Source organism: Odontesthes bonariensis, chromosome 13 (assembly GCF_027942865.1).
Source record: "Odontesthes bonariensis isolate fOdoBon6 chromosome 13, fOdoBon6.hap1, whole genome shotgun sequence".
NCBI lineage: Eukaryota > Metazoa > Chordata > Actinopteri > Atheriniformes > Atherinopsidae > Odontesthes > Odontesthes bonariensis.
In genome coordinates this window covers 25,211,557-25,238,074 of record NC_134518.1, presented here as the reverse complement: position 1 = coordinate 25,238,074, position 26,518 = coordinate 25,211,557, and the positions used below count along the sequence as shown (strand labels likewise).

At 41.2% G+C, this 26,518-nt stretch overlaps 1 protein-coding gene across 8 annotated transcripts in view; it reads left to right on the top strand.

Moving 5' to 3' along the window:
- The window catches only part of diaph2 (diaphanous-related formin 2), a 366,461-nt gene that overhangs the window by 305,262 nt on the left and 34,681 nt on the right, over positions 1–26,518 (top strand). For 6 of the 8 annotated variants that reach the window (XM_075481764.1, XM_075481768.1, XM_075481771.1 and 3 more), the window contains 2 exons: positions 11,267–11,359; positions 14,715–14,780. In XM_075481764.1, the coding sequence (XP_075337879.1) occupies positions 11,267–11,359; positions 14,715–14,780 (159 nt within the window). The remainder of the gene's footprint in view (positions 1–11,266; positions 11,360–14,714; positions 14,781–26,518) is intronic. The other 2 variants (XM_075481765.1, XM_075481770.1) reach the window with 2 other exon arrangements.

Genomic DNA, 26,518 nt, shown 5'->3' with positions numbered 1-26,518 from the left:
TCACAAATTGCAACCTAATCCTCTTCGCTTGCAAATGATTAACAATGAAATGCATATTTAATGAGAGTTTAATTCATTTAGCTTTTGCCAGGATGGCACCAGGGTGGGGGGAGGGGGAACAGACGAACGCTTTTGGAAAGCTTAAAGAAAGAAAAAAAAAAAAGCAGCCCATTTCCCACTTGATAAAACTTGGTATCGGGCTGGCTCCACATTCAGCGACGTGCACACTTTCAACAGGCTTGACGGATAGACAACTGAGACAAGTGCGGCACAGAACACATTTTCTGTGTGAATTATTAGAAATCTTAATGTATGAAATAGATTATGAAATCATTATCCAGTCACTTCATTCATTTTAATTTGCTCAGAGTGAATTCTCCGTATTCCCCTGAACTGACCAGATGTTGAACATTAACAAAATCGCTTTACATCACTTGAAACAACTGCTGAACACTTTGGAGTAAAACAAAACTAATGCTTGTGTCTGATACAGGCCGAGATTTTTTTTACTCAGCGGGATATTTTTATTGTAGCAAAAGAATCAATGTCACAAGTGGCCTGCTGAGTGTGCAAAGAGCTGGGACATGGTGGAGCATCTGGACTTTTCGTCTCCAAGGCATTTGTGAGGAGTAGCCGGCCCCCCCGGTCGCCTGTGCGGCTGGCATTGCCGGGGTCAGCGGCCTCGTCTGGGGCGAGTGTCTGAACCCACATGTCAACAGTGGACCCCAGTCATATTCACTAAGCTTTGAACAGAGCCGGGAAGCACATATGCTTCTTTGGGCGCAATGCAACTTGGCATAAGTCACGTAAGAATAAACACGCAGCCAAGGGGGGACAGAAAGAAAAAAAGTCATTGGAACATATCGTTCAGTTCAACTAGGACAGAGGAGCTAAACTTAAGCCGTCTTGTGTTCAGTTAGCTACTAGTTCCAGCAGCATGGAGTACATCAAGTTTAGAAGAACACCGGTAGTGGTCCGTTTGTTTTACAACAGCTTTTAACTTAAAGTTTCTCTCAGTTCACTCCACACATAGACTGATATCCAACATCTTTAAAATCAGTTCTCTGAATTATCAAACACAAGTTTCATGGAAACCTTACAAACTCTACTCTATTCTGAGAACACTCCACAGATGCTATTTTTTGATTAAGTTTAGCTTGCATCATTTTTCACCGAGTGGATTGGAGTCGACCCAGCCACCTCAATCCATTGCAACAGCTTGGTGACAGCAGAAGGATGCTTATCCAGACACCGGGTTGCTATATGGGGATATTTTGTTAGTTAACTAGCGTTGTGTCTCTTGTAACGTAGCCATTTAGCACACATTCTCATCATCTTTTTATTATTATCTTTTTCACACAGCATCTTGAAGCTGTATACACACCACAAAGTCTATCTCCATGTTTAAAAATTAATACGCCCACATGTCTGAATTGGACAGAGAAAAAGGACACAAAAATAGTTGTTAAGAACATTTTGTAATCTTTCAAAAGCACGTGCAATGGGTACTGTTTTTTGTACAAAGTTCATTGCAAAAATAGTGTTCCAACGCTATATTGTTTTATTCTTGAATGACTGTGTTTTTCCCAATCTCCACTTTCTGAGCTGGTGATAGTTGTTTAGGCATTCTCCCCTCTCAGTCAGGCCTGCTTGGATAGGCTCTCCGTGCCTCTATGATGCTCTGCAGACAGCAGTTGGCATGTTGACAATGGTGGTTCTGCAGCTTCTATTTATGCATCATTCTTGTCAACCTTTCACCCGTCGAGGATGAAATGGTGTATGTTTACATAGTTAAAAAGTGGGCTCCTCTCAAAAAACAAAAGCACCACATTGACTAAATCTGTGTGAGGTTAGTTAGATTAGGTCCCCACAGCAGAGATCTGCATGCATGTTCTCTGTGCAGCATCACTTGTGTGTAAAGTGATTATAATACTCATGTGACATTTGTTGCATGATAAACATTTAGGATCTGCAAAAAGTAAAATGTGACTCTTTTTTTTATGTTGAAAGCTTTATTAAGATTACTTGTACTGACTCATTCTAGCGTGTCGTCATCGCTGTGTTTTCAGTTGTCAGTGAGGGTTTTTTTTTTTTGTTGTTGTTTTTTTTCTGAATTCATATGAGTATATGTGTGGTATTCTAAACTAAATTGACATATTTCCGTGCTGCCGGCTGACTGCTTGTGCCTGACAGAGTGACAGTGCTGGAGCTGTGAATTGATGGCTTTGTGTGACACTGACAGCTGCCAGTAGGCCAGCGCATACCTGCGTCGCAGCCATGCCAGCGAGGTGATCATAGATGAGCGCTGACATGCGGCGCTGGGGTGGACAGGTTGGCTTGCTAAGTTTGCATAGTGTCTCCCCAGCACAGCAGACATGACAAACAATATTATATGAGGAGATAGCTTTAGAGACGTGAAGGTCAGACACCCCAAGCAGATAAAAGAAATGTTTCTGAGAGAGATTTTTGCTATTTCTCAGCTTAACTCGCAAAATGAAGTCGATGTTAGATCTGAAACTGACCTTCATGTTTGATATATACCATATAACAAACGAGGACAGACCTTTCAACAGTGTAACAATGATATGTGGGACAATGATTCTGAATCCGCCTCCTGTTTATCTTTTATAGTGTTAATTTTTGTTTCCTGGCATTGAAGTCTAAGAGTTAGAAGAAAGGAGGCGTCTTTGTATACATCAGCACATAGGCATCATGAGAGTCCAATGCCAGACTTTCAGCAAACTGCTTTCTCTTTGCCCTTGTATCTAAGCTGTGTTGATCTGGAGAGCAAGAGGAACGAGGCATTGTCTGCAACTGCTGCTTATGGATTGGTGAATGCCATAATTACCTTGAAAGGCAGGAACAAGGGCGCCAGGATTATCTGCTGTCATACACCCATTCTAATAAATAACAGCATATTAGATTGTGCTGTATCGCGAGACAGAATCTGCCCTCAGGCAACAACGGCAGAGATTGTGCACGGTTGCATCTCTGCTTAGTCCCATAAGACCAGGCAGCATGAACTTAGACTTTTAGAAAAGGAAACTTATTCATAAACAAGTGGAAGGGATAAAAAAAATGCAATTTATTGACTGCAGAATATCATTTTGCAAGTGAAAGTGAGAATAAAGTCATCTACTACTCTTCATGATTAGAATATTTCCAGCAAATGAGTGTCAGCATTATGAAAACTACCCTGCTTTCAAAGGAAAGCTTGGACTGAAAAAGATAGCAGTTTGCAAGTTTAAGTTTTTACCAAAGTTAAGAAAGTGAGACTTTTTTTGTTTGTTTGTTTTCAAACGTCTCTGTTTTCATGAGAGCTCTTCTTCTTGGCAAAATCCACTCAAGCGCAGTTGAATCTCATTAATTTGTGGGTGGTTCATGCGTCTGATCATTTCCCCTCCCAGATCTGGACCTCGCCAGTCACTTTACAGTCAATCAAACCTAATTACCCTCACTACAAAGACCATCAAATCCCATTGTCTAATCCATTTAGCTTTCCCAGACGGCACCGCCTTTCTCTGATGCAAACAGCCCGTGTGGGGTTTGGTTCAGATCTTATCTTGATCTGTATTCCAAAACTATGTATCCACTATCCAAATGTGCACAAATCCACACTGGAATATTTGTAACAGTTCCGTTTGCTTCCAGGGCCTCTTTCAGATCTGTTTAATTTTATTACCCTCATCTGCTTAAATGACCCAGCTACAGTCAAGTGTTAAATCTATGTACAATAAATGTGTTTAGTCAGAAACTACTCTGCTAAGAAAATAAAGTAAAAAAGGTCGGTAATGTTTTCGAGGTTTGTGGTTTAAAGGATAAGACCGGTTTTTTGACATTGGGCCCTTGATTTCACATTATAACATGATGTTCTACTCACCCCTGCTTGTTGTTGGTCATTTGGAGCTGTTCCGAAGATATTCGAGAGGCGTCTGGCTGCTCTCTTGAGATATTCGGCCATGAAACGGTTTCCTATGGGCAAGCTTATACAGGCACAAACTATGCTGTTTATAATTTATTAATTACTCTACACTAGCACTGATAACGTGGAGGTGCGTCGCTTACTTAAAAAAATCCGGGTTATTGTAATTTTGATTTTTTTGTCAGAAAGTGGGTGTTACTCTCTTCATCGTCGTGCTACTGCCACAGACAGCCCACAGACCTGCTGCCTATTTATTCATTCGGTTAAAATTCAAAATTAGTAACCCGGATTTTTTTAAGTAAGCGACGCACCTCCACGTTATCAGTGCTAGTGTAGAGTAATTAATAAATTATAAACAGCATAGTTTGTGCCTGTATAAGCTTGCCCATAGGAAACCGTTTCATGGCCGAATATCTCAAGAGAGCAGCCAGACGCCTCTCGAATATCTTCGGAACAGCTCCAAATGACCAACAACAAGCAGGGGTGAGTAGAACATCATGTTATAATGTGAAATCAAGGGCCCAATGTCAAAAAACCGGTCTTATCCTTTAACCATACTGCAACAAAAATACCTGTCACTGTGGCTACATCCTCATCCAGACTGCACTCAGTTCCCTTTTGATATTGTTGTTGCTAATTCATTAAAACTGTGTGTCCTGTTTCTTCTTCTTAACAAAGGCCATTAAGTTGTTTGTATGGAAACATATTTTAATGTGAAACAGCAGCAGGAAGGATGACTATAACAATAAAGCAATTATAGGTGTAGGATTTGGAAACTCCCAGCGGTAGCATTAAGAAACACACTGCGGCTGATCACAATGCACATGATTCCTTCTAAAGGATCCAACCTTAAGAAACTAAAATGTCTGAAAGTGACACAGGCTGCACCAGATGTGACAATAAAAATGAATAACTACAACTAAATGTATGTAAACAAGAGTGACTTGCATACCTGAGCACGAGTAAAAAATTCAAATTCAAATTATCATTATATGTTCTCTCTTGTCTGTGATGAGAGCAGGGTTAAAAGTAAACACCATTAACATGTCGGTCTGCTGGGAGGTTAGAGGAAATGAATATAGGTCAGGACCTACCATATTGTAGCTAATGTTAGCAGTACTTTGCTTATGGGAAAGGGGAAATCGTGGTCCAGTTTACTGTGAGGACAGCATCCCATGTCCCTCCTGGCACCGTGACCCCATGTGGCTGGAGGGGAAAACTGTGTCAGCTTAACATCTGTCAGTGCTGGGATGGAGCTCTCTCTCGTGTGTTGGTGGTGTTACTGGGCAAACTAGCCAAAAGCACTGGATAGATGTTGATGGCAGTATGGTAACTGCAGAGACCCGCGGGCAGAAGAAGTAAGTGATAGCAGAGGAAAGAGTGAACTGATGGTTGTGTTGAAGTACCCCCCCATCCACTTCCCTTCTTCCCAGCCTCCCTTCCCTACTGTTTCTCACTTGGGGCCTGGCAGCATCCATCCAGATGGAGGGTTTATTTTTGTTTTTGTTTGTTTACTTATTCATGCACCCAGCTATTCGGGGCATCGCTGGGGCTTTTGCTCCACCACAGAATGCAAATCGCCACGGCGGCTAATCCACTTTCATCTCTCCCTTGTCGACATCCAACTTCTCGGCACGTTTTTCCCAGTCTCTCTCTCTGTCAGGACATCTCGCTGCTTTTTGTGTGAGTCCAGGCTTGCAGTGACCAGGTCAGCCAAAGTCCAACACTACACTCTCTACTTCATGCACAGGAAACGTGACACACCTTTCACCTCCCATCCACCTATGCCATTTTTGAGACATTCTACCACCTCTCCACATCTCTCCTTCTTTTTTTTTTTTTTTTTTTCCTTTTTTTTTTGTTGTTTCCCTGACCCTGGCGCCAAACAGAGTAATGCAGTAACCACACTGCCTTTCCTCCTGGAATGGAGTGTTGTGGGAGCATTCGTAATTGAGTTAGGGAGGACATGAGTGGGTTTGCTCATCAAGTTTGTCTTTTTTATTTGCCATCTTACCCTTCCATCTCCATCCCTCCTCCTCCATCTAAAGTGAACCAGCATCTATGCATACACATACACACACACAGAGTGCTGCAAATTACAGACTGGGGTCTCAGTGAAAAGTTTCTCAGGTCATGGCAGCTTTTTCCAAGGTTGGGAGGCTGGGCAGCAGGGAGATGGTGAAAGAGAGCAGAGAGGGGAAAACAAAGGAAATATTCCCAACAGGTGCATGACTGCTGTGCTTCGGGCACTTGTGTTCTCTGTGCCCTCTCTGGCAGTAATGGTGTCTTGTCGGTCCGGGTCTTAGGAGCTGCTGGGGCAGCAGGGAAGGAGGGCAAGTTGATGGTGCCTCTGCTCAAAGCCAGTCAGTTAGAGAGCAGGAAACAGAGCAGTAAGAGGAAGGGGGTGTTGAGTAATGCAGGTGGCTGTGAACATCTAGGTTCCTAAGGTTGAATTCACATGTGAAAATAACACCGAGTCAGGTGCATACAAGTGAGAGCAGAGATAGAGGTTGAGATTAAAAGAAAGTGCGGTTGCAGCCTCTCCACCTGGCCATAAAGCAGCACCACCCTCCTTCCGCTGAGGCCTTTGTTTCACGGCTAATGGTCCAGGTTAATTGCACAGGTGACTGTCTGTGGAGGAACAGATGGGCTCAAATGTGTTCAAAAACAATCTGCAGCTAGCAGGGGAAAAAAAAAAGGGATAGAGTTATTTCTCTCCTCTTCATCCCCCTCTCTCTTTCTCATCTTCTCTACTGGAGTCATGGAGGGTGACTGGGGTGAGGTTAAGCTCTCACTGTGCTCCTCTCACAGTGGCTTTAATTTATCAAGCACAAGGCCTGTAAGCTCTCATTAGATCTCATTACAGAGCAAATTAGACTCAAGAATTTGCTCGTGGATAGTGGAGGGTAATAGACATCTCTCATATGACTGACTCTGAATTGGTTCAGGAGGAGAGTGCTGTGATAACAAATATTCAGAGGAAACTGTTTGTGGTTGTGATTGATTACATTATGCATCTACTAAAAAATCACTTTGTGATACTGAATCTTTTCAACTAACTTGCCAGTGATATTACCAGTTGTACTTGAGGCATAATATAAGAAACCCACGTTTACAAGATATCACATTCTTAGATTTCTAAGTATTATTTGTTTCTCTTTTCCCTCATGAATCATCAGGGCTGCATGTGAGCCATCAGAAATTGAGTTCTCAATCGATCCAGCGTGTTTTTCTCCGCATAACATGCAGGAGATGACAGATAGCAAATGGAATTTATGAACAGGCTTTGTTGACACCATTGTATAATTATAGGAGCGCCGTACCCTTGGTGTTTAAAAGGATTGGCCAGAATCTCCCACCGTTCATTTATTCATTGTGAGAGGAGGATTTTGGAGATGTTGGAGATGACAGCTGTTATTTTCTTTGTTTTAGTTTACTGATATTAAGTGACAGAACTAAGGGGGGAAAAGAGCTGTGTTTACAATATTATTATTTCCTTTGATTTCCAATTGCTCTTAACAGTTTGTATGGAGACTTCAATAGGTTTGTTGAAGCATATTCTGATAGTAACCCAATCAATGCTGAATCTTAAAAGACTGCCATGTAAACAGCTTTTTTTTTTTTTTAAATCACTATAACTCTGCTAAGATCATATTCAAAGTCTGCAATAGCCTAATTAAATAATGTTGACTAGTGGATGATGGATAATGTGGATCAGACTATACTATACAACATTTAAACAAGAATATCAATGGAATAGGATTTCTACACCTTGTGTAAGCACCATAACTGAGTATAGTTTCATTTAAAAAAAAATGCTCTGTGCACTAACATAGCCAGTCTTGCATTTGGTTTCCATTCAACTTTGCGAGAAGCCTGCCACAGCTGCCATAAACCTACTTCACCCTGCCGACATTAGACAATTTACCCTCCATCTCCTTCCCTCTTGCTGTCTGTCCAGTCCTCTTACTGCCTTTGTGTGTCAAAATGTCTCAGAAAAACAGCAGAACAGACTCTACACTAAACACCTAGCTTAGATAAGAGGAGCCGATGTGCTTGCAAACAAACATGATGCATTTGTATCAGTTAAAACATGTGGCAGCTCTCACTGTGGACGAGGGTTCGTGTGCCTGTGCTTGCATACTGCAGTGTATGTTTTAGAAATAATTAAATGTCACAGAGCTCAAGTTGTCAAGTATCTGGAAACATGTTTTATGACCTTGTGTCTTGCCTTGCTCAATTATTCCCTCTCAATAACCCACTCCACCACACGCATCACCGCACCCACAGAAACTCTTCACTTTTCTCCCTTGCTGCCACACATGTGCCGCCCCGATTGCATTCTTCCTCCTACCTCGTTTTTTTCTTTACAGTTTTCCTCCCTGATGGTGACACTTAAAGTGTCTGTGCTTATTCTTTCCCTATCCCTACCTCGCCTCCCTTTGCTATTGTCGACATTCAACTTAGTGCTCAGCTCCTGGGATTGGTGACTGGTGAATCACAGAGGCTTTTTTTTTTTCTTTGCAAAAAACTAATCTGATGTGTGAAGTTTTTATGGCTATCCTGCTGAGAGCATATTGCTCTTGTTGCTCCTCCTAATTAGAAAATGTGATAGCACTGCTTGTAAATATATTTCAAACTGAGCCAATCCCCAGGGCTCACAGTTACATTTGGCACAGCCTCCGGGTCCAGATACTACCAGATATCCAGGTAAAGTATAAGACGGGAGTGGGGGATTCAAGGTAGGCAGGGACCAGGGAGTAAGATATAGAGCACCATCTTTATGGGAGATAAAGTTTCACAGAGCTTTATTTCTCCTTATAAAGGTTTAACTTTTTAAGAAATTACCTGAAAGTTTAAGAGCCACAACCATGTTCCTCACTTCCACAAGCTTTAATAAGATCATTAAAGGACCCCAGGGTTGTCGGTTGAGGGTGCCCACCAAGGTGTTTCATCACTTGAAGGGTTTGTCAATGTCTTGGGTCTTAGCCCATCTTAACCCATTTAGAAAGCAATTTCCTGTGAGTAGAGGGGATCTTTCCTCTTGAGGAAGATCTTTGGGCATAAAAGGTTAGCTTTTCTGTAATTCCCCACCATGCAATGTACCACCGCTGCTAATGAGAAGCAGATGAATATTTGGCTTAGGTTTAACAGCTCAAAATAAGACGAGTGAATTCGAGGAATAAGGCAGAAATGTCTGCTAAAGTCGTTAATGTTACAGTAAGTAATTAAGAAAGTTTTCTTAGAGGATTGCTGGAATAAGTGTGGTCAAATAATACTCAGTTTTATTTCTTTTCAGACTAAACACTTCCCCTGTCTTTGCAGAATAAATGCACACATGTATGGTTTTATGAAAAGGTTCATACATTTTGAAGGCTCATTTGGGAGAATTTCTTGCTGCCCAAGTCTGCGCTTTGGACAGCTTAGGACATAGTTAATTGAGCACTGTGGAGTGACTGGGGAGTATGCTTCCCATTTTAGTCAATTTGGTTCTTGCTGTCTGCTGTCCTGAAACCCAGTCTACCAGAGCTCCCAAGTCTTGGCCATTACAAATGATAAATTGTGCTACAGTTAAGCTAGAAGTAGGACAAATTGATCAAAGTGTCAGGTGCCCCCTGTGATGTTCAGGTCTACATGAAGAAGGCAGTGAAGAAGGAGCTGTCAGAAGGTTTTCTGTAGCATCGCTGTTGCAGATATATGTTTACCTGCCACTTAACACATTCTACTTCCTGTCAGAGTCACAATGTGTCCTTTGCTAGCCTACATATGAGGAAATGGCGAAGGATCTTGGGAGTTGATACAATTATAGAAGTGTGAGTTATTTATTGACCATATTGTTCTTCAGGTCCACAGGAGACGAGACCCGTGCTCTCCCTTTTTAAACCAGTGAGCGTGCTATTTGAGGTTTAGTGCTGCAATTCAAGATAAGCACTACTTGGCTCAGCTTTGGTTTTGTTCAGATAAAGCTGGTCTAATTAAGCTTGATTTAATCGGGATTGCTTTTAAGCACAGCACACAGCCGGAACAGATACTTTGATTTCAAAGTAGCCCTTGGGAAGGACTCGAGGAAGAAAGAGAAGCGATGAGATAGAGAGTAAAATTAGCGAGTGCGACTCAAGAGTTGCTTTTTTTTCCTTTTTAAAATTAGCATAAGGCATGTTTCTATTTTTGGTTGTATCGTCTCTTTTTTTTTTTTTTTTTTTTTTTACAAATGTGAGTGATTGCAGGTTGGGTGGTTTGTTGCTGAGGAGAAGGAGCCAACATGTGCAGACTTCAAGTTTTGCTGTAATTGCCATTTGATTAAATTAATCGAGCACCACCCCTTGTCAAGGTGTTTTACTCATAGGTACAATTTGCCCGACTGCTGTCCCTTTGAGCACACGTGTAACAAAAGATTGATCACCCTCGTACTTGGGAAAGTTTTTGTGTGCTGAAAGTAGCAGTTGTCTAAACTTCTGTTTCTGAAAAACGAAATAGTAAACTCTGGGGAAGAGCTAGTTCACTCATACAAGCAAAATAACCGATTGCCAAGTCCCCAGCTCCACAATAACTCACCTTAATGATCCTAGTTTAAAATAATGTCTATTCTGGAACAGAATGATAAAAAGGTTGCCCCTCTGACTCATTAGTATTAAGGCGCAAAGATAGATGACCCAGATATAGAACCTAAGCTTATTTTTGAACCCCGTTGCCACTGAGCGGTATGCTGTATGTGCACTGTGTGGGTACAGCTAGTCATGCTGTTGGGCTTATAGCACTTTAATCGTCCAATGCTTGCTGCCTCCACTTCTCTGGTTTCATGGATCCGCAGGACAGCTGGAATGGTGGGCAGGGGGAATATTTTTCGAAGGCTGGTCCCAGTGTCATTGACTAAACAATGATAGAGCACCCGGGCATTGAGCGGCTCCACACTAAATCTTTGTAAAGAGCACTTAGCTTCCCTGCGTTAGCCACAGAAAGAATATCCGTCAATGACTATCACTGGATGCTTTCATCCTGAGGCTCCTCCAAACTAAACTAAGTATATTTTACCCTGTCCCAGCTGTTTACTAAAAAAGAAAAAAGGACTAACCTGGGCGACGGGCTTCTCTCAACGCTCACACATCTTGAAGGAGTGTTTAAAGCGTATTTGAAATGTCAGCACTTTCTGATGTCAGGTGATTGTTCACACCAATGTTGTAAAAGTGCTTTCTCAGCACAATTTCTAAGATTAGACCTTGATGCAGGCATGAAAATGTGTGTTTAACTGTACATGTAAAGACTGTGTTATGGACTACATGCAGCTCGGTCAATGTGTATCTTTTCCTAAAAACATCCTTATGTCTTGTCTCTGCTGTGTTACAGAGGGAGATGAAACTGGTGTGATGGATAGCTTAATGGAAGCTCTACAGTCCGGAGCAGCCTTCCGGGATCGGCGAAAACGGACACCGCGCAATGGTAGGAAAACACTCTTTATGATGTGCCGGTGTAGAATTCTCATTTTCTGTCACTGTCACTTGTTTACAGCAAAGTAAACATGACGTGTCTTTTTCTTCACACAAGGTTTGATGTGTAGGAAAACACACTTTGCTGCTGACCATCATACAAAGGAAACATTTTCCTCTCTTATATGTAAATAATATGCTTGTAAGTGTCCAATAATAACTTATTGTACTGGGACTTGTTGCAAGGATTCATGAACAAGTATAGTTTTAACGTGTGTCGACAGGCATCTATCTGTTGCACAGAAACAATCACATGCATGTCCCAGTGAAGGGCAAAGGAAATTCATTGTCCCTTTCCCATTCATGAAGCACTCAGCAACAGGACAGAAGCTGATTTAGAGTAATCCTTGTGTTAACATATTCCATTCTGCCATGATGAATGGGCCATGCCCAGAGGAGTACCACCTAGCAGGAGTGTGAGGGTCAATTGATATGCAAGTCAGAGTTCTGCAGAGGAGCCACAGGTGCTGCCATCTCCATACTGGCAATCATGATCAGGGAAAAAAAAAGAGAGAGAAGGAAGAAAATCCGACCAATAACTGCACAGGACGATTTTGCTATAAATATGGTACACAATGCTTAAGAAGCACAAAAATTTCGTGCTGCTGTGCATTTTTAATTTCTTTCTAAAACGTATTTTTTTAATAGGTTTCTCAGCTATATGTACATCTACATACATTTTTTTGCTGATAAGCTACACTTTGATACTTTACTATTTAATTTGGGTCTGCACACAGGTCCCATCAGATGTAGCAGCCATTATAATGCTGCGTGTACACCAAGAGCGACCTACGCTACCTGAGCGCCGGAAATAATTATTTCTCTATGGAGGGTGAGCTAACTGGGCGACCAGAGCGGATTCGCCAGGGGCAAAGAGAACTGCGCTACCAGAGCGGATTCCAGCGATTAAACTCAAGCTAACTTTATGGTAATGAGCAATGACGCGGTTCGGCGAAAACCAATGACAATCCACAGATTGTAGCGGTCCGACAATCCGCGGGGTTCGCGGAAACAGACGTGTAAACTTTGGTTCCTATCCAAATAATAGTCGTTTAATCCTGAGACTGTTGCAATTGCCGTGTCGAGTGCTTCAATACAATAGTGTAGTAACCCCACGCATACCTTTCTCACTGCAATTAAGTTTTATTTCAAATTTAGTTTATTTTTCACAGCTGCCTCTGCTATTCCTGCTCTTGTCAGGTGTACCTAATGTAGTTTTACATCATTTTTAACGTGATGTTTATCTTTGATAACAAATTGTAAATAACAACACGTTTACTGTATTCGTGTCCCTGCCCTCTCTTTCCTCATGTTTTTTTTCACGGGGGTGCTGCACAGCCGCGGGGCCTTTAAAAATTTAACATTCTAAATGTAACGTCACAAGCTACCAATGCAAATTCTCAAGCGAAGCTTCTCCAGCTACCTCCGCTACCAGATAGCGTAGGTCGCCCTTGGTGTACACGCAGCATAATTGATGAAGTAGCGATCAAGGGGCAGATTTAGTAAACCAGCCTAATTATTACGTGGCTGCAAATCAGAAACGGCTTCAATGGAAGTGTCCAGTTCTACAAGTGAGGCCCTACAGCGACACAAATCTACAAAGAAAAAGCACAGCCAGTGTCTTTTAAATTGTTGTTGATAATCAGTAGTTTGTTATTTTCCAGCGATGCGGGCACATCTCGTTTGTTGTTGCAACAACACCATGAATCAAAAAGAGTGCTTTTTTTTTTTTTTTTTTTTTTGCATCTACATGAGGAAAGGTCGTTAAAGTCTGACATGTAGTCTAGGGATAATAAGGAAGACCTCTTTGACTTACTTGACAGCCACCTATCACCGCAGCCCACTGTCCAGCCCTGGAAACAGCGATTATACCAGAATATGAAGGCTTTTCTCTGCATTCAGGAACAACCCAGGTGAAAATGTGGATAAGGATGTCCCAGCTACACGAGTAACGATGCGTTAATTGAAATTACAATATAACATGAAGGGTTGTGTTGGAGCAGGTATTACATGATTCCTTTTAGTTAGAGATTCTTGGCTGTCTTCAATTTCCTTCAACTAAAATTTAATTGGCTTTGCAATTAATATGTTCTAAGTCTTCTTCAGGTATTACAGACACATTTATATAAATGTAGAATTTGTTCCTTCTCACGCATTCTCTGCTGCTGTTGAGCAATACCTGTGCCTCTTGCTTCATGTCAGGCTCAGAAAGTTCAGACATGCTTGTTTGCTGGCAGTAAATAATGCCGCAATAGGCAGTGAAGCATGAGTACAAAGCTTAGTAAATAAGTCTGTGAGATTCATTGAAATAATATCCAATTCAAATATTGCTCTCCGAAAGGGAAACTCACAGACATATAAACGGAGCCAGGGACAAAAATCACACATCCCTGCCTTTCAGACACAAATGTCCTTAATAGTTCCTTAATAGGAAATACTGACAGTAATTATCTAACACCAAAATATGGTTTGTGCCAAGAGCTAAGTAATACTAAATCTGCCCCCAAATATGGTACTTTTGATATTGACAAGTTTAGAATTTTATTTTTTATTTTTTTTTTTATCAACTCTTGTCCTGAGTGGCTTCTAATTGGCTTCTTAGGTCAGGTCACTTCCTGTCACACTCAAACATAAAAAAAAATCTGAAGTGCTGAAATTCTAACTCAGTTTATATAGTATAAGCGAGCACACACGCAGCATGTGATATCCTTAATTACTTTGTCAACCATGAGCCACATTTAGTAAGTGTGTGCATGTCTTTATAAAGAAGAAATGAACCACTAACATGTTATTGTACACCATTACCCTGTTATGTTTCACCTTAGACCGGTATGAGTGTGAGCATGCTTGGTGTCTCTTTGTTTAGTGCTGTGATGGAGCAGCAACCTGTCCAGGGTGTATATCACCCAGTGACAGAGGGGATAGGTTCCACCCCCTGTAAACCCTGAACAGCATCGAAGGATGCATATTTTCTGTTGACGTCGTATGTAGAATATCTGAACAAACATCCAGGTGTATAACACTCACATTTCCTTCTTGTTCAAACAGTCATAATGCTGCTCTCCAACAAGCAGGCAGCTTCATCCTGTGTTTCTGGATTTGGTTTTACTGTGCACCTGTGTCTCAGTCTCAGTCTAACTGTTTGCACAGGTGTGTCAGCAAACCTGAAGGTTTTTTTTTTCTTTTTCTCTGGGAGTGGTTCTGCCAATTTCTCAAATATGTCACCTCTGATGCATTTTCTCTTCCTCTTTCACCTTCCTTCCCTTCTTTTCTTCCCTCCTTCTTCTTTATCACCAACATCGTTACAGGTGATCAAAGCCCCTCCAGTCCAGCCGCTCGGTGGCCGGGTGCTAACTATGGTAACCGAACACTAGGTGTGTGTGAATTTAACTACCTCTTAACCAAGACCCAACACTGTGCTGCGTCACTATGCTGTGCTGCTGGCTGAATAACTCACATTTCTTTGCTGTCGGAACACACAAACTGAGCTGCTCTCCATCAATGCAGAGTTCTGTGCTGAGTTTTTCAAGTAAGATTTACCTAAATAATGAAAATCAAAATCAAACGTTTTAGAAATACAACATGTGTTTAACTGACCGGCGTAACAGTTAAGAATCACTATCACTGTCCAATAAAACCTACATTTTCAGTGACATTTTACTAAAAAAGCAAATAAGCTAGCAAGTCTCAAACACAAAGTGGGCATCATAAGTTGTGCTTCTACTATAGATAATGTACTCTGTCATACACTGTGCTACGTAATACTTCTCTTCTCACATATATCTTCTCCACAAAACGAAGACGACAAACGGCATGCGGTTTTAAGTTCTTGTCATTTTACAAGTGTAGCATCAGGTAAAATTCCCCCAGTCTCTGGAAATATATTGTACAGCAACTGTGCTTTTTGCTAATGGCCACTGATCAGACATGCACACAAAATTGCCCGCTGTCTATATTAGCAGCAGAGGTTAGAGCAAATGCCATAAGCAGAGAATGTCAAAACAAATGTATGGTAGTTAGTTTACCACCCTGTTTCATAACCAATAATGAGTTGCTTTACATCAGCATATATCAAAAAAGTACAGGAGGAGCAGAAAACTGAACAGAAAACACCAAAGTGGACATTTCTGCTTGAAGTGAGGCAACTCTTACACTGAATACCTTTAGAATCTAATATCATGATTCACACCAGTGTGGATGTTAAGTTGGCCTTGAGTTTGACCCGTGAAATAAAATTAATTTTGTAACATTAATACAAAGCTCACAGTGATATAGCACTTGAGTGAAATGCACTCAGCACTCTCTCTGCATTGCGAAGCGGCTACAGTTGTCATCTAATTTCCTTGCTCTACATGTCGGCCTACACAGTCCAGTGTTTCCCACAGAATGAGAACATACTTGTTGCGGTATGGAAGGGAGCAGTTGATAATATTTCATAATAATAGTCATAATTCCATGTTAATCTAGGTTGGAACAGAATGCCTGTCAGCTGTTGTGTCATCCTTTTTCATTCTGACACTCTGTGAACAGTTTTTATGTTATAAGTTATTTTATAACAGTATTTATATCGGTTCAATAAACAAGGTCTCCCTGTCTGTGCTTGAAGTAGAGCGAAGCAGCGCGAGGGACAGATAGGCTTGCACAGAATGTAATTAAGGTTTGTTCAGAAGGTTGCTACATTTTTTGCTTTACAGAAAAGGTGCTGAAAGCTTTTGAAAAGAGGTCTAAAAGTTGCTAAGCCTGGCAACAGTAGCGAGTGTTGCCACCGTGGCTGTGTCTTGATCTGGTGTGTTTGCATTAAGCAGGGAGGGGCTGAGGTACCGTGTCTGTAAGAAAGAGGGCTGAATCGAAGCGCCATATGTAGCCTCGCAGTGCTAGATTTCTCTACTTTGGATTATAGAAGTAAAAATATGTTGGTTGTCAAATATACTTGGGCGGCCAGCCCAGGTATCAACATTGTGTGGGAAACCCTGCTATCACAGCATGATATCGCTTCGTGTCTTGTTGCAATGTTTAGAAGCTACTCAGCTGCACAGGTCTGTGGACTGAAATGTGTTCACCACTCACACTGTTTCTGTTTGTTATTTTACTTTTTCCATATATTTGTGGTAAATGTCAACCTGATATGCAACAGCACACCATATATTTCTCTTTCTGAAGAACCCTTGACTTTCACAGAATGCAAGTGTCTTGCTGTTGTGTGTTTTTCTTGTTGCTGTTGTGCATGTCCAAGTACCTGGCATTGTGCTGGTTTATAAACTGATGAGCATGCATGTCAGGATTCAGTATACTGTGATGTTAAAAGTATTGTGTTTTGCTTTTTAAAACCTCAGAAGAGCTACAAGTTGTTTTGATTTGCAATTTTAAACCAGCACTTATCAGATTTAGAGATTTAGTTATAGCTTTTAAAGATTAGACATTTAAAAACTGTCACCCTGCTACAGACACTGCTTTTAAAGAGGTGGAATATTTCTATCTTTGGGGGCAGGAAGCCAATGCTACCACTCAAAATGTGAAGGTACCAATTCAATATTTATAGAATCACATGAAAACACTGTAGCAGATCTTGATTTTGGATGGCAGCTGTTCAGCCTTTTGCTGAGCTGCCCAGAGGAGAAATACAGAGTGAAAATTGCCGGGGTTGCTTGTGAACCCAGAGATTACAGACTGAAAGGCTTCTGGAGAGGGCACCACCCAGTACACAGTGGTTCTACAGTGGGAAGAATAATTAGGTGGACTGGTGGGAAGAAATGGCAGGTATGGTTCGAACACAGGGATAGACCCTTGTTCATTCTTCGGTAAGGTCAGCTGGTCATTCTGCTTTACTTGAATATCATGTGTAGTAGGAGCAATTTGTTGTTCCAAATGAAAGTGATTCATTTGAGTATCTGAGAAAAGAAATGCATTTCTTGGCTACTATTGAGTTGACCCAATAAGTAAAGCTCTCAATTTACCAATGTAATTACCAGAGTGTTTGTCCCAGAAGGCATAGGGAGAACAAGGAAAGGCATGTGTCTGTAGCTGGAAGTCTGGTAAGCTCTTGAGGAATAAAGCCCACTGTTGGAATGTGAGTCTATTTCCATGAAGATGTCAGTTCAGGGGATCTACGGGTCTATTTGGGATGATTGACATTAGAACCACACGAGAAGCGGGTTGATGTGGTAAAAAGAAAAATATCTGTCCTGCCTTCCTCATCAACAACATGGCTCTCAAAGTATGATACGAGGTGGGCAAGGTAAGAAGTGTTGATAGAAATGTTTGTCCAACCTGCGTCTCCCCATTATGATGATGAGAAAAAAAGCTACATCTTTGAAAAAATCATGTTTGACCGTCCTTGATTATATATTATCAAATATTCTGAATGCCTGTGAACCGTTTTCGTCCTTTTGTGTGTGACAAAAAAAATCAATGTGATGGTTCAATTTCCTACATGGCATTGTTCATCGGACTCTTCTGACCCCCCCCCCCCACCCCCCAATTAATACCTCTGCAAAGGCACCAGCACGTATTATGCACTGGCAGCCTCCTGTTTATTGATATGGAGCCCAGTACTGGTGTGATAAACAGCTGCATGGACTCTCTACTCTAAGGTGATGAGAGAAGAAAATCCTTTTGACACGCCGACTCCACGGATTTTCTTTTCCTAAATGGAATCTGGAAATTAATTCGACTGCTATAGAACATAGGGGAAATTTATCTCACATACACGGGGGACAAACTGAAATGTTAACTCACAGTTGTGTGTGTGTGTGTAGGTGGGAGGGTACATTTTGAAGAAAAATAATGGAACTCTTCATTGATGGACAGTTATGTTCCAAAATTCACTGAAGGAAGTCTCTGGTGCAGGCACGTCACCAGACACTTTTTACCAGGGCACGTGCCCCTGTAAAAATTCTCCTGTACATCCTTCACGTGACCTACTTTAGCCAATGCTGCATAGGTCTACCAAAGAGTGAAGTGAAGAGGTTGTATTCGCAGGCATGGGGTCTGTGCATGTTCAGCGAATGGACCGTGTGTGACGCGTAGCGCCCAAAATCAGAGTCGGAAGGCAAGATACTGCTGCCCGTCTTTTATCAGCGGATAGTAGCCCGCACATTTTACCAATCGAAGCGTAGTAGCCTATATGAACCACACATGCAATTCTTACAGAGGAGAGTCGGGGACAGAGAAGCAACAAGGGGAACTGAGAATGAAGTGGAGGGAGGTGAGAGATTTGTTTTCTCTGTTGTGTCTACGCCCACGCCTATCTATAGGCCACTGTAATTTGTTACACCAAATACACAGCCTTGCATTTAGGCTTAAACAGTGTCTGGTTCCGTGGCATATGAAAAACGCGAGACAATATCCTATTCTGCCTATTTACTAAACTATCTTAGGCATTAGGAAATTGAAGCAGGAAAACTTCCTTCCCTGATATTTTTAAAGACTGAAAAGGTTAGACATGCTGGAATGCATGCAGAGTAAATGGTGTTTTTTTGTTTTTTTTTTTTTTTTGTTTCATGTTGCTGTAATGAGGAGCAGAGTGTTGGAGGAGGAGAAGGAATTGAAAAGCTAAACTCAAAAGTGTTTTTATTTGCTTAGATAGCCTATAGCTCTGTTAAACCTGTTGAGGTTCATGCAAATTTGAATTATTGAATAGAACATGTTCTTATACATCCCGTACAGGCTCATTTTCTGTTTACAGTAAGGCAGTGTTGGAGGTGGTGTTCTAGCTGGGGGCCTGTGCCCCTGTACCGCTGTAGGCCTAGCTACTTCCCTGCTCTGGTGTGTTGAAACTCAAATGTGTGTGGTTGGAAGTGGTCATGTTTCTTTATAATTTAAATAGCAGTGGTGTAGTCTTGGTTAGTACAGCACTGTTAACTTTATGTACTTTCATTTGGCACATTATGTGGTTTCTCTAGGACTCGGGGGACTGACAGCAGAATTCAGTCCCTGAATTTACTGGTGAAAAAAGGATCTTGTAGCAGTTTTATCAGACAGTTTGCCAAATCTATTCAATCCCAATCGTCATGTCGATTGTAATCTCATGCTTTAAAGCTTGATTAACCTCCTGTCATTCTTAAACGAGCAGCAAGCACCAGAGAGATTCTGTCAGAGTCGCACAAGAATCTTCACTAACGTCAAAAGGAGCTAATTTAAACCCAGCATGCTGTTCTTTTTCATCCTTTAGGCTAAACTACACTTAACCAGACTACCTCGAGTGTCGGGCTGAGCACAATTCTAGGCGCCGCCAGTCACAATTACACCCAATTCTAGAAGCATTTCCTATTTCCTTGTCTCCACTTTGTGTAAAATGGAAAATCTAACCCCAGGGGCCATAGTCATGTGTTATGCAATTACACCAGCCATTCCTAATTCAACATGCAGAAACAGGATGGATTGATAGAGACCAGAAAAGCCAAGTTTCAGTCACCGTCTCATTTCAGGAAGATTACTTGTAAATTTTCTTTTGAGCAATGATGGATCTCAATGTATTGCATTCCCAAATTAGCATTTAGCTGCACAAAGCTATTGTTTCATTAACAAATAGATCAATCCAAGCTCCCCTTTTTATTTATAGAATACTTAAAAACTCTGAGAACTGTTTTTAATATAAAAAATAACTGCGCTTTACTCACTGGTTCCTTCACCTCGGCTTTAGACTGGCTGCAGAGTGCACGTTGAGTCATTTCTGTTCCCGTAGGGTTGCAGCACACGGCGACACCGAGGCATTCATTTGTTTGCCGTTATTTTCCCCATGGATAACATGATTGAAAATTAAGTTTTACAAAAAGATGAGTTATCCAACTCCTCTATCTCGTATTCCCTTTCTTGTGAGACAGTTACCTGGGAATGTGGCAGGAGATTGGTGGGTAGAGAACAGGAGCCTCTCATACATCCTGGCTCATCGATTTTCGGTCAGGGATGAAAGCCACAGACTCAGTAGGTCTTTCATACTGGGGTGCATCCCAAAAGACACATCAATCAGATTTCAAAGAGAACCAAGCCAATCTTATTTATTTACTGCCTTTTCAATGTCATTACAATCCCAAACCAGGGCCTTTCTCCTTTCCTCGTTCTGCAGCAGTCTCCTTTTTCACCTTCACAAGTCAGTTCATCAAAACTTCATTCCTCTGCTGTATATAAAGAAGCCCGTTAAAGGAGATATGCAATGTTTTATTATTGTAACATTTCTACTGTTATAAAGTCAGATCTTAACACTAAATGGGGCTAAAGTTGTAAATTATGAAGAAAACGTGTTTAAAGTTCATCTCAGCGTGAGATAAACTTGTTTAAATTGTTAATCACACAATGCTAGACACATGATACAGATGATTTCAAGATTAAATCATTTGACCAAGTCTAATTCCTCGAGGCCCAGCCGTTAATTCAGCTGGTCAGGGCAGAGAATGAGCCACTGGTAAAGTTTTAATGAAGATTAAATCACAGAATTTCCCTCATGAAAGTTTAAAAGAGAAAGGGGAGGAGTATCCAAAAAGACGAATAAAAAAATTCCAAAGAGAAGGTTTAGTCTTGAATTTGAACTTTTTTGCTTTCTCTTTTAACCACTCTAATATGACTTTTGTTTGAACAGGTGATATTGAATTAATTAAAGTGAAATTGTCTTTAAGGAGCTCATGAATATCCCTTTGTTCTCAGTTGTCCCCCAGCCTGATTTGTGACACTCACTATCTCTGTGTGTTATCATCCTGATGTGAACAACTCCAATATGGTCACCCTGGCAGCTATTTTGTCAAATTCCTCAGGATCATGTGGAAAATCAGGCTTTCATTCCTTAAATGTTATCACAAAGTCTTAGTGTTTGTAATTCCCTTAGCAATTAATTTGCTCACACATATGTTGTACCCATCGTTTTATCTTTCTCTGTTGTCTCTCAACCTTCCTGACAGTTGTTCTCCTGCACCGTTTCTCAAACACACACACACACACACACACACACACACGTATTCATGCTGGTGTCACATATCAGACAGGGCCTGCTGCTGCAGGGTGCCGCTGAGTTGAGGGCTTTGCCTCCTCAAGCTTCTGGCCTCAACTCCTGGGTGTTGATAGATGTTATTCATTGGGGCTGCCCTTGAGGTGCTCCTACAGGAAGTGCAGCTAACGTGATTTGGGGCAAAGCGACCCAGAGGGGCTCATGCTACAGCTCGGACGGCTTAGTAGATGTGAGATATCAATAGAGTAGATGAGAAAAGAGCTCTGAAGAGACGTGCTGTTTGAAATCTATCACCTGTTTCTCATAGATAAGGATATTTATCAACAACCAAAGCGAAAAGCAGATGGAAAGGAACCGATGCACAGGCAGCTACTCTATTAAAGATTTGATGTCAAAGGGCATTAACAAAGCCATTGTCCCTCCTGTTGACCCATAGGACATTAATCTCAACTTCATCATTTTTCATCTTCAGCAAAACCAATCATAGAAATATAGATGAAGCTTTTATGTACCATTTGAGTGCCCTTGGTGCATAACCGATCGGTTGCTTTAGTCTGCCAAGAGAGGACGTAAAGTAAGCGAAGTGTGTCATGGAGCTATTTTGAGAGGCTAAATCAAATCTTGAAAAAGACCGTCTCTTTCTAAGTGGACACCAGATGTCTCTTACTCCTGCCCCCACTGTTAAATACCACCCAAAACCCTTCGCTGTGTGAATTACAGTAGAGCTATCTACTTGAGTACAGGGTATCAACAGGGGACTGTCCGGATGCCCTTTTGGTGATATCATGCCCTTTCACAGCTCCCAGACTGACAAGACTTATCATGTGGAGCCTAGCTTCCAGTTACAATACAGTTTATTCTTCTCATTTTTTGTCCTTTTCTTTTTAAAATACCGTCAATGACCTCGAGCTATAATGGACTGGGAGCTCTCAGTACATATGTCCTGTATTGTCTTACTTTATTGGTGCAGGGCTTCATTGATGTGAAAAGTGCTCAGCCCTCCCGCCTAGTGGACCATTAATGAACAACCCCCGAGCAAAGTTGTCTCCTAACTTATCTCCTAACTTCCTTGAGCATTTGCAGTGAGCTGTGTGTTTTTCTCGCTCATTCTCCAAACAATATTGGCTTTCAAGTACGTGGGCAGTTAAGAAAGGTCACCCCAAGTGTAAATTGCCAATACAAGATCAATTTTGGAGGGCAAATGTGCTTTGGAGGCCCCCGTAATGGAAGGTTTTATCTTATTTTTACCCAGGGCACATTCACAATAAGAGTGATGCCACTCATCATTTGATGTATTCCTAATAGACCTATAAACTTGCAGAGCTTAAAGACAAAGGAATGCCTGTGAAAGCCAAATATAGGAGAGGCAATCGGACTATCCCACCAGCTGAAAAATTACCCTCATATAATTCCAGTGGAATCTCGCCCAAGCCATCATGCTTAGCGTTGAAGGATGGGCAACTTGCGTCGGTTGAATTAAACCTTATTTATCGCTCATTAGGCATACAGCGGGGCCAACTGATGATCAGTTAGAGAACAAATAATGTGCGGTGGAGTAGGATGCCATCCTGCATGGTTATGTGTTCCTCTGACAATAAGACAGAGCCAGAATCAAATGCTTTTCTCTCTGCTGAAACTCCTGTCCTTTCTTTTTCCTTAACACAGTGTGCCTGTTATTAAAATATAAGATATAATGTCCAGGCTTGTGTTTGTATTTAAAGTGCTAGCAATTATCTGCAATCTGTCAGCCAGAGTGTAGCTGAATTAATATTTCACTTTCTTCCTTGGCAATTTCGATACAATGATTTGTAGCACTAAGAAAGTACTATCTACCTGACTGAACTGATAAGAATAATTCTCATAGATATAGACAAAAATAGGATAAGTTTAATATTCCCTTCAATAGGTCACATTCAGTGCGGCCGTGGTTTCCTCTCTTTTTTCACATGTAGTTGGCGTTCGAAGATAAACTGAGCATGTTCATTAGCAGAATTAATTAAGTCACTCTAACTTTCAGGAGTCCAAGCAAGTTGAGTTTCCATTATTATTCCACTTTAAATGTGTTGATTTGAACATTCTCTGAACTTCACTTGAGGTAGTATTTTTAGATCAAAATGAATAATGCATCTTTGGTTAACAATGCTTTTGTAAAAGTAACACTAAAGCTAACACTTCATCGTGTTCCCTGAGGCACTGAAGTCTGATTATAATCAACATATATTTTTTCACATCATGAACACAGAAAAAAAAAGAAGCTAGTATGTAAAGAAGAACACAAAGCAACAAATGAGTGTATTTTGGTGATTGGTCACAAGACCAAAGCCAAGTTTCTTCCCTAACATTAGCTGTAATGCATTGTACTGTGTATATTCTGTAAATGCTGCCGTTTGTTTCAGAGGCTCATATTTGCCTTTGAATAAGAGTTGAATTAAATTTGTCTATAATTCTTCACACCCTCTAACCAACACCATGGACAGCAATCATTCTTCCCACACTCTTAGTAGGATATGTACACTTTCAGCACCAGAGTGTTTTGTTTACTTCATATGAATGTATGCAGTAAACCATCTATTTGACTCTCTGGACAATAAAAAGCAAGAACTTAGTCATAAGCAAATAATGACTGGCACTGACATTGAAAATGTGACTCAAAACATGCTTGTACTTGTAATAATGCATGTTCAAGGATAAATGTAGTTGGTTGAGAGGTCGTTCTTTTCTGAGAAAATGGAAGTTATTTTTGAGACATAACGAGAGAGATTGGTGGAATTTTTACTCTCATAAGGAAAAAGGAGCACATATAAGGGGGAGAAAATGGAGGAGAAAGCCATCAGTAAAATGGAGTGAGTGGATATATTGTGCAGTGATGGAGAGATGCATCAGTAGTGACAGTAGTAAAGATTTAAAGAAAGCAAAAGAGAGGGGGTAAAGGCACAAAGCCAAAAACTACAGTAACGTTTTCAAACGTACACAAATACATTTACTGGTATTCAATCAGCAAGAATGCTGCCTACACTCAGGCACTCCCCCCTCCAGTCAAGCATGATTCTGCTTGACATGGTTCCATCAGTAATGCTGACGGATGCCCATTTGCTAGGCTCTTCACATTTATTTATTTATCTGTTTATTTGTGTCAACTTTATTTATTGATGGGCCTCAAGGATACTGTAAAATGGCAAATCTCCATTTGTCCACATAGAGCAGTTAGAAAACTGTAGGATGTCAGCCGTTTACACGTGAATGAACAATAGGAAGGGCAAAGTTTCCCTTTTTATTCAGATTCCAGCCGCTGAAGCAGCCGTTTCTTTCTGGAATGGAAAAGTGGGATGCCCATTTAGTTGCTTTGTACAAATCCCACTGGTTTAGCTGCTTCTCTACTTTTTCTTCCCTTTTATCATTCGCTCTCGTTTGGTGAGTGTTTGATTGTAGACTTTGAGCAGGGTCAGATTACTCTTCCTGTAGGAGTTTTTCCGAGCTTTAGCAGCATCCTCAGACGTATCAAGTTCACCCAGTTCACAATTGACGTTTTTGTTGACCCATAAATTCCCATGAGGATTTAGTTTTCTGTTTACTTTCTTAGCTCTCTCTTCACTTGAGCTCATATCTTTATGTCAGTCAATATTTAAAGTATTTGGGACATTGCTCTTCATTTTGTTAGAGTTTTGTAATGGCTGTGTACATCACTGTTAGAAGCCCCCTTGGTTGTTATTGTGATGATGCAATTAGAGTTCAATGAGTGAAAGTATAATCACTGTTTATTCTCAGGATGACATATTTGTTGTTGTAAGCTTCAGAGGGAACAGTGATACTAATTACCCTCAAGTGTGCCATTTGCGATCATTGGCTTTGAAAGCTAATATCTCAGGCCAGAGGTTTACATGCAGATGTTAGTGATAGAGAGAATGCTGCGTTGCTACTGCTAAATAATTATTGCTGTGCGCTGCTTAAATCTGAGTTTCATGCAAACCTCATTCCCATCCTTAAAATGCAAGAAATGGGGTTCACGTGTTCATATGTGTTGCCTGAGTCATAGATTTGGATTATTCAAAGGACATTTCCTGGGTAATCTGTGGAAAAAATAAATATTATGCAGTGATAACAGAGGTCAAGGAGCCTAAACTGAGCTGGAGAACAAATCAAACTGAAAAACATTGTGAGACTGGATAAGCAGGATAGTTGGGAAAAACTCAGTTTTTCCTCTGCATCTTTGCATCCTACCGCACCTCTATGGAGCGCTGAGGAAATCAGAAGTTTTCACGCAATTTACCACATTCCCCCAAATGGTGTAAGCTAGCAGCCTCCTTCGCTGGGGTTGATTGACATCTGTGCTCTTAGAGAGAAGGGGATCCTACCCAACTGTCTCTGTGAGTTTATCTGAATTCATCCAAATCAGTTATACTGCGCTCAGAAGGAGGGTGGGGGGTAAACAAGAAGGGAACACAACAGCTTGGTATTCATGAATTCCATAAATTACAATGTTACTCCCCCAAGAGATGACTAATATGTCAAGTTTAAAAATAGACAATTTGCCACAGTACAGGCCCGCTGCCTCCAGTGGATAAGGATTAACCAGAAAGATAGTAAAAGGGGAGATTTGTTACTCGGTTTGTGTGCATACATGTGTTGATGTGACTGTGGTGTGTGCTTGGGTAATCATGCCCATGAATTAGCAGTTGGCCTGTATGTAAACTTAGTTGGTTTATATGTGAAGTCCATAATGTGGGGATGTGGTGATAGGATGATGTCCTGTGAAGCAGCTGAAGAGGACAGGGATCAGTCTTTGGTTTGAAGTCAGATGAGGTTGCTGTGTTTGTAGCGTCCCTCCCCTGAAGGCATCGCCATCGAAGTAAAGGATGAAGCTGCACACTGCATTACCTCAGTTATTATTATTTTCCTTTCTACTCTGGATGAGTTTCTCTCTGTGGCTCAGGTCACTCTAGCTCCAGGGTAGATTATGGCAGATGGGAGCTGTGGTGCTACTTAAGATTTTCAACAAGTAAGGAAAGGAGTGCATCTCTGCACGTATGCCTATACATTTGTTCTGTGTGTGTGTGTGTGTGTGTGTGTGTGTGTGTGTGTGTGTGTGTGTGTGTGTGTGTGTGTGTGAGAGAGAGAGAGAGAGAGAAGGAGAGAGATAGAGAGAATGCATGCATGGCTGCATCAGTTGTTTTATGT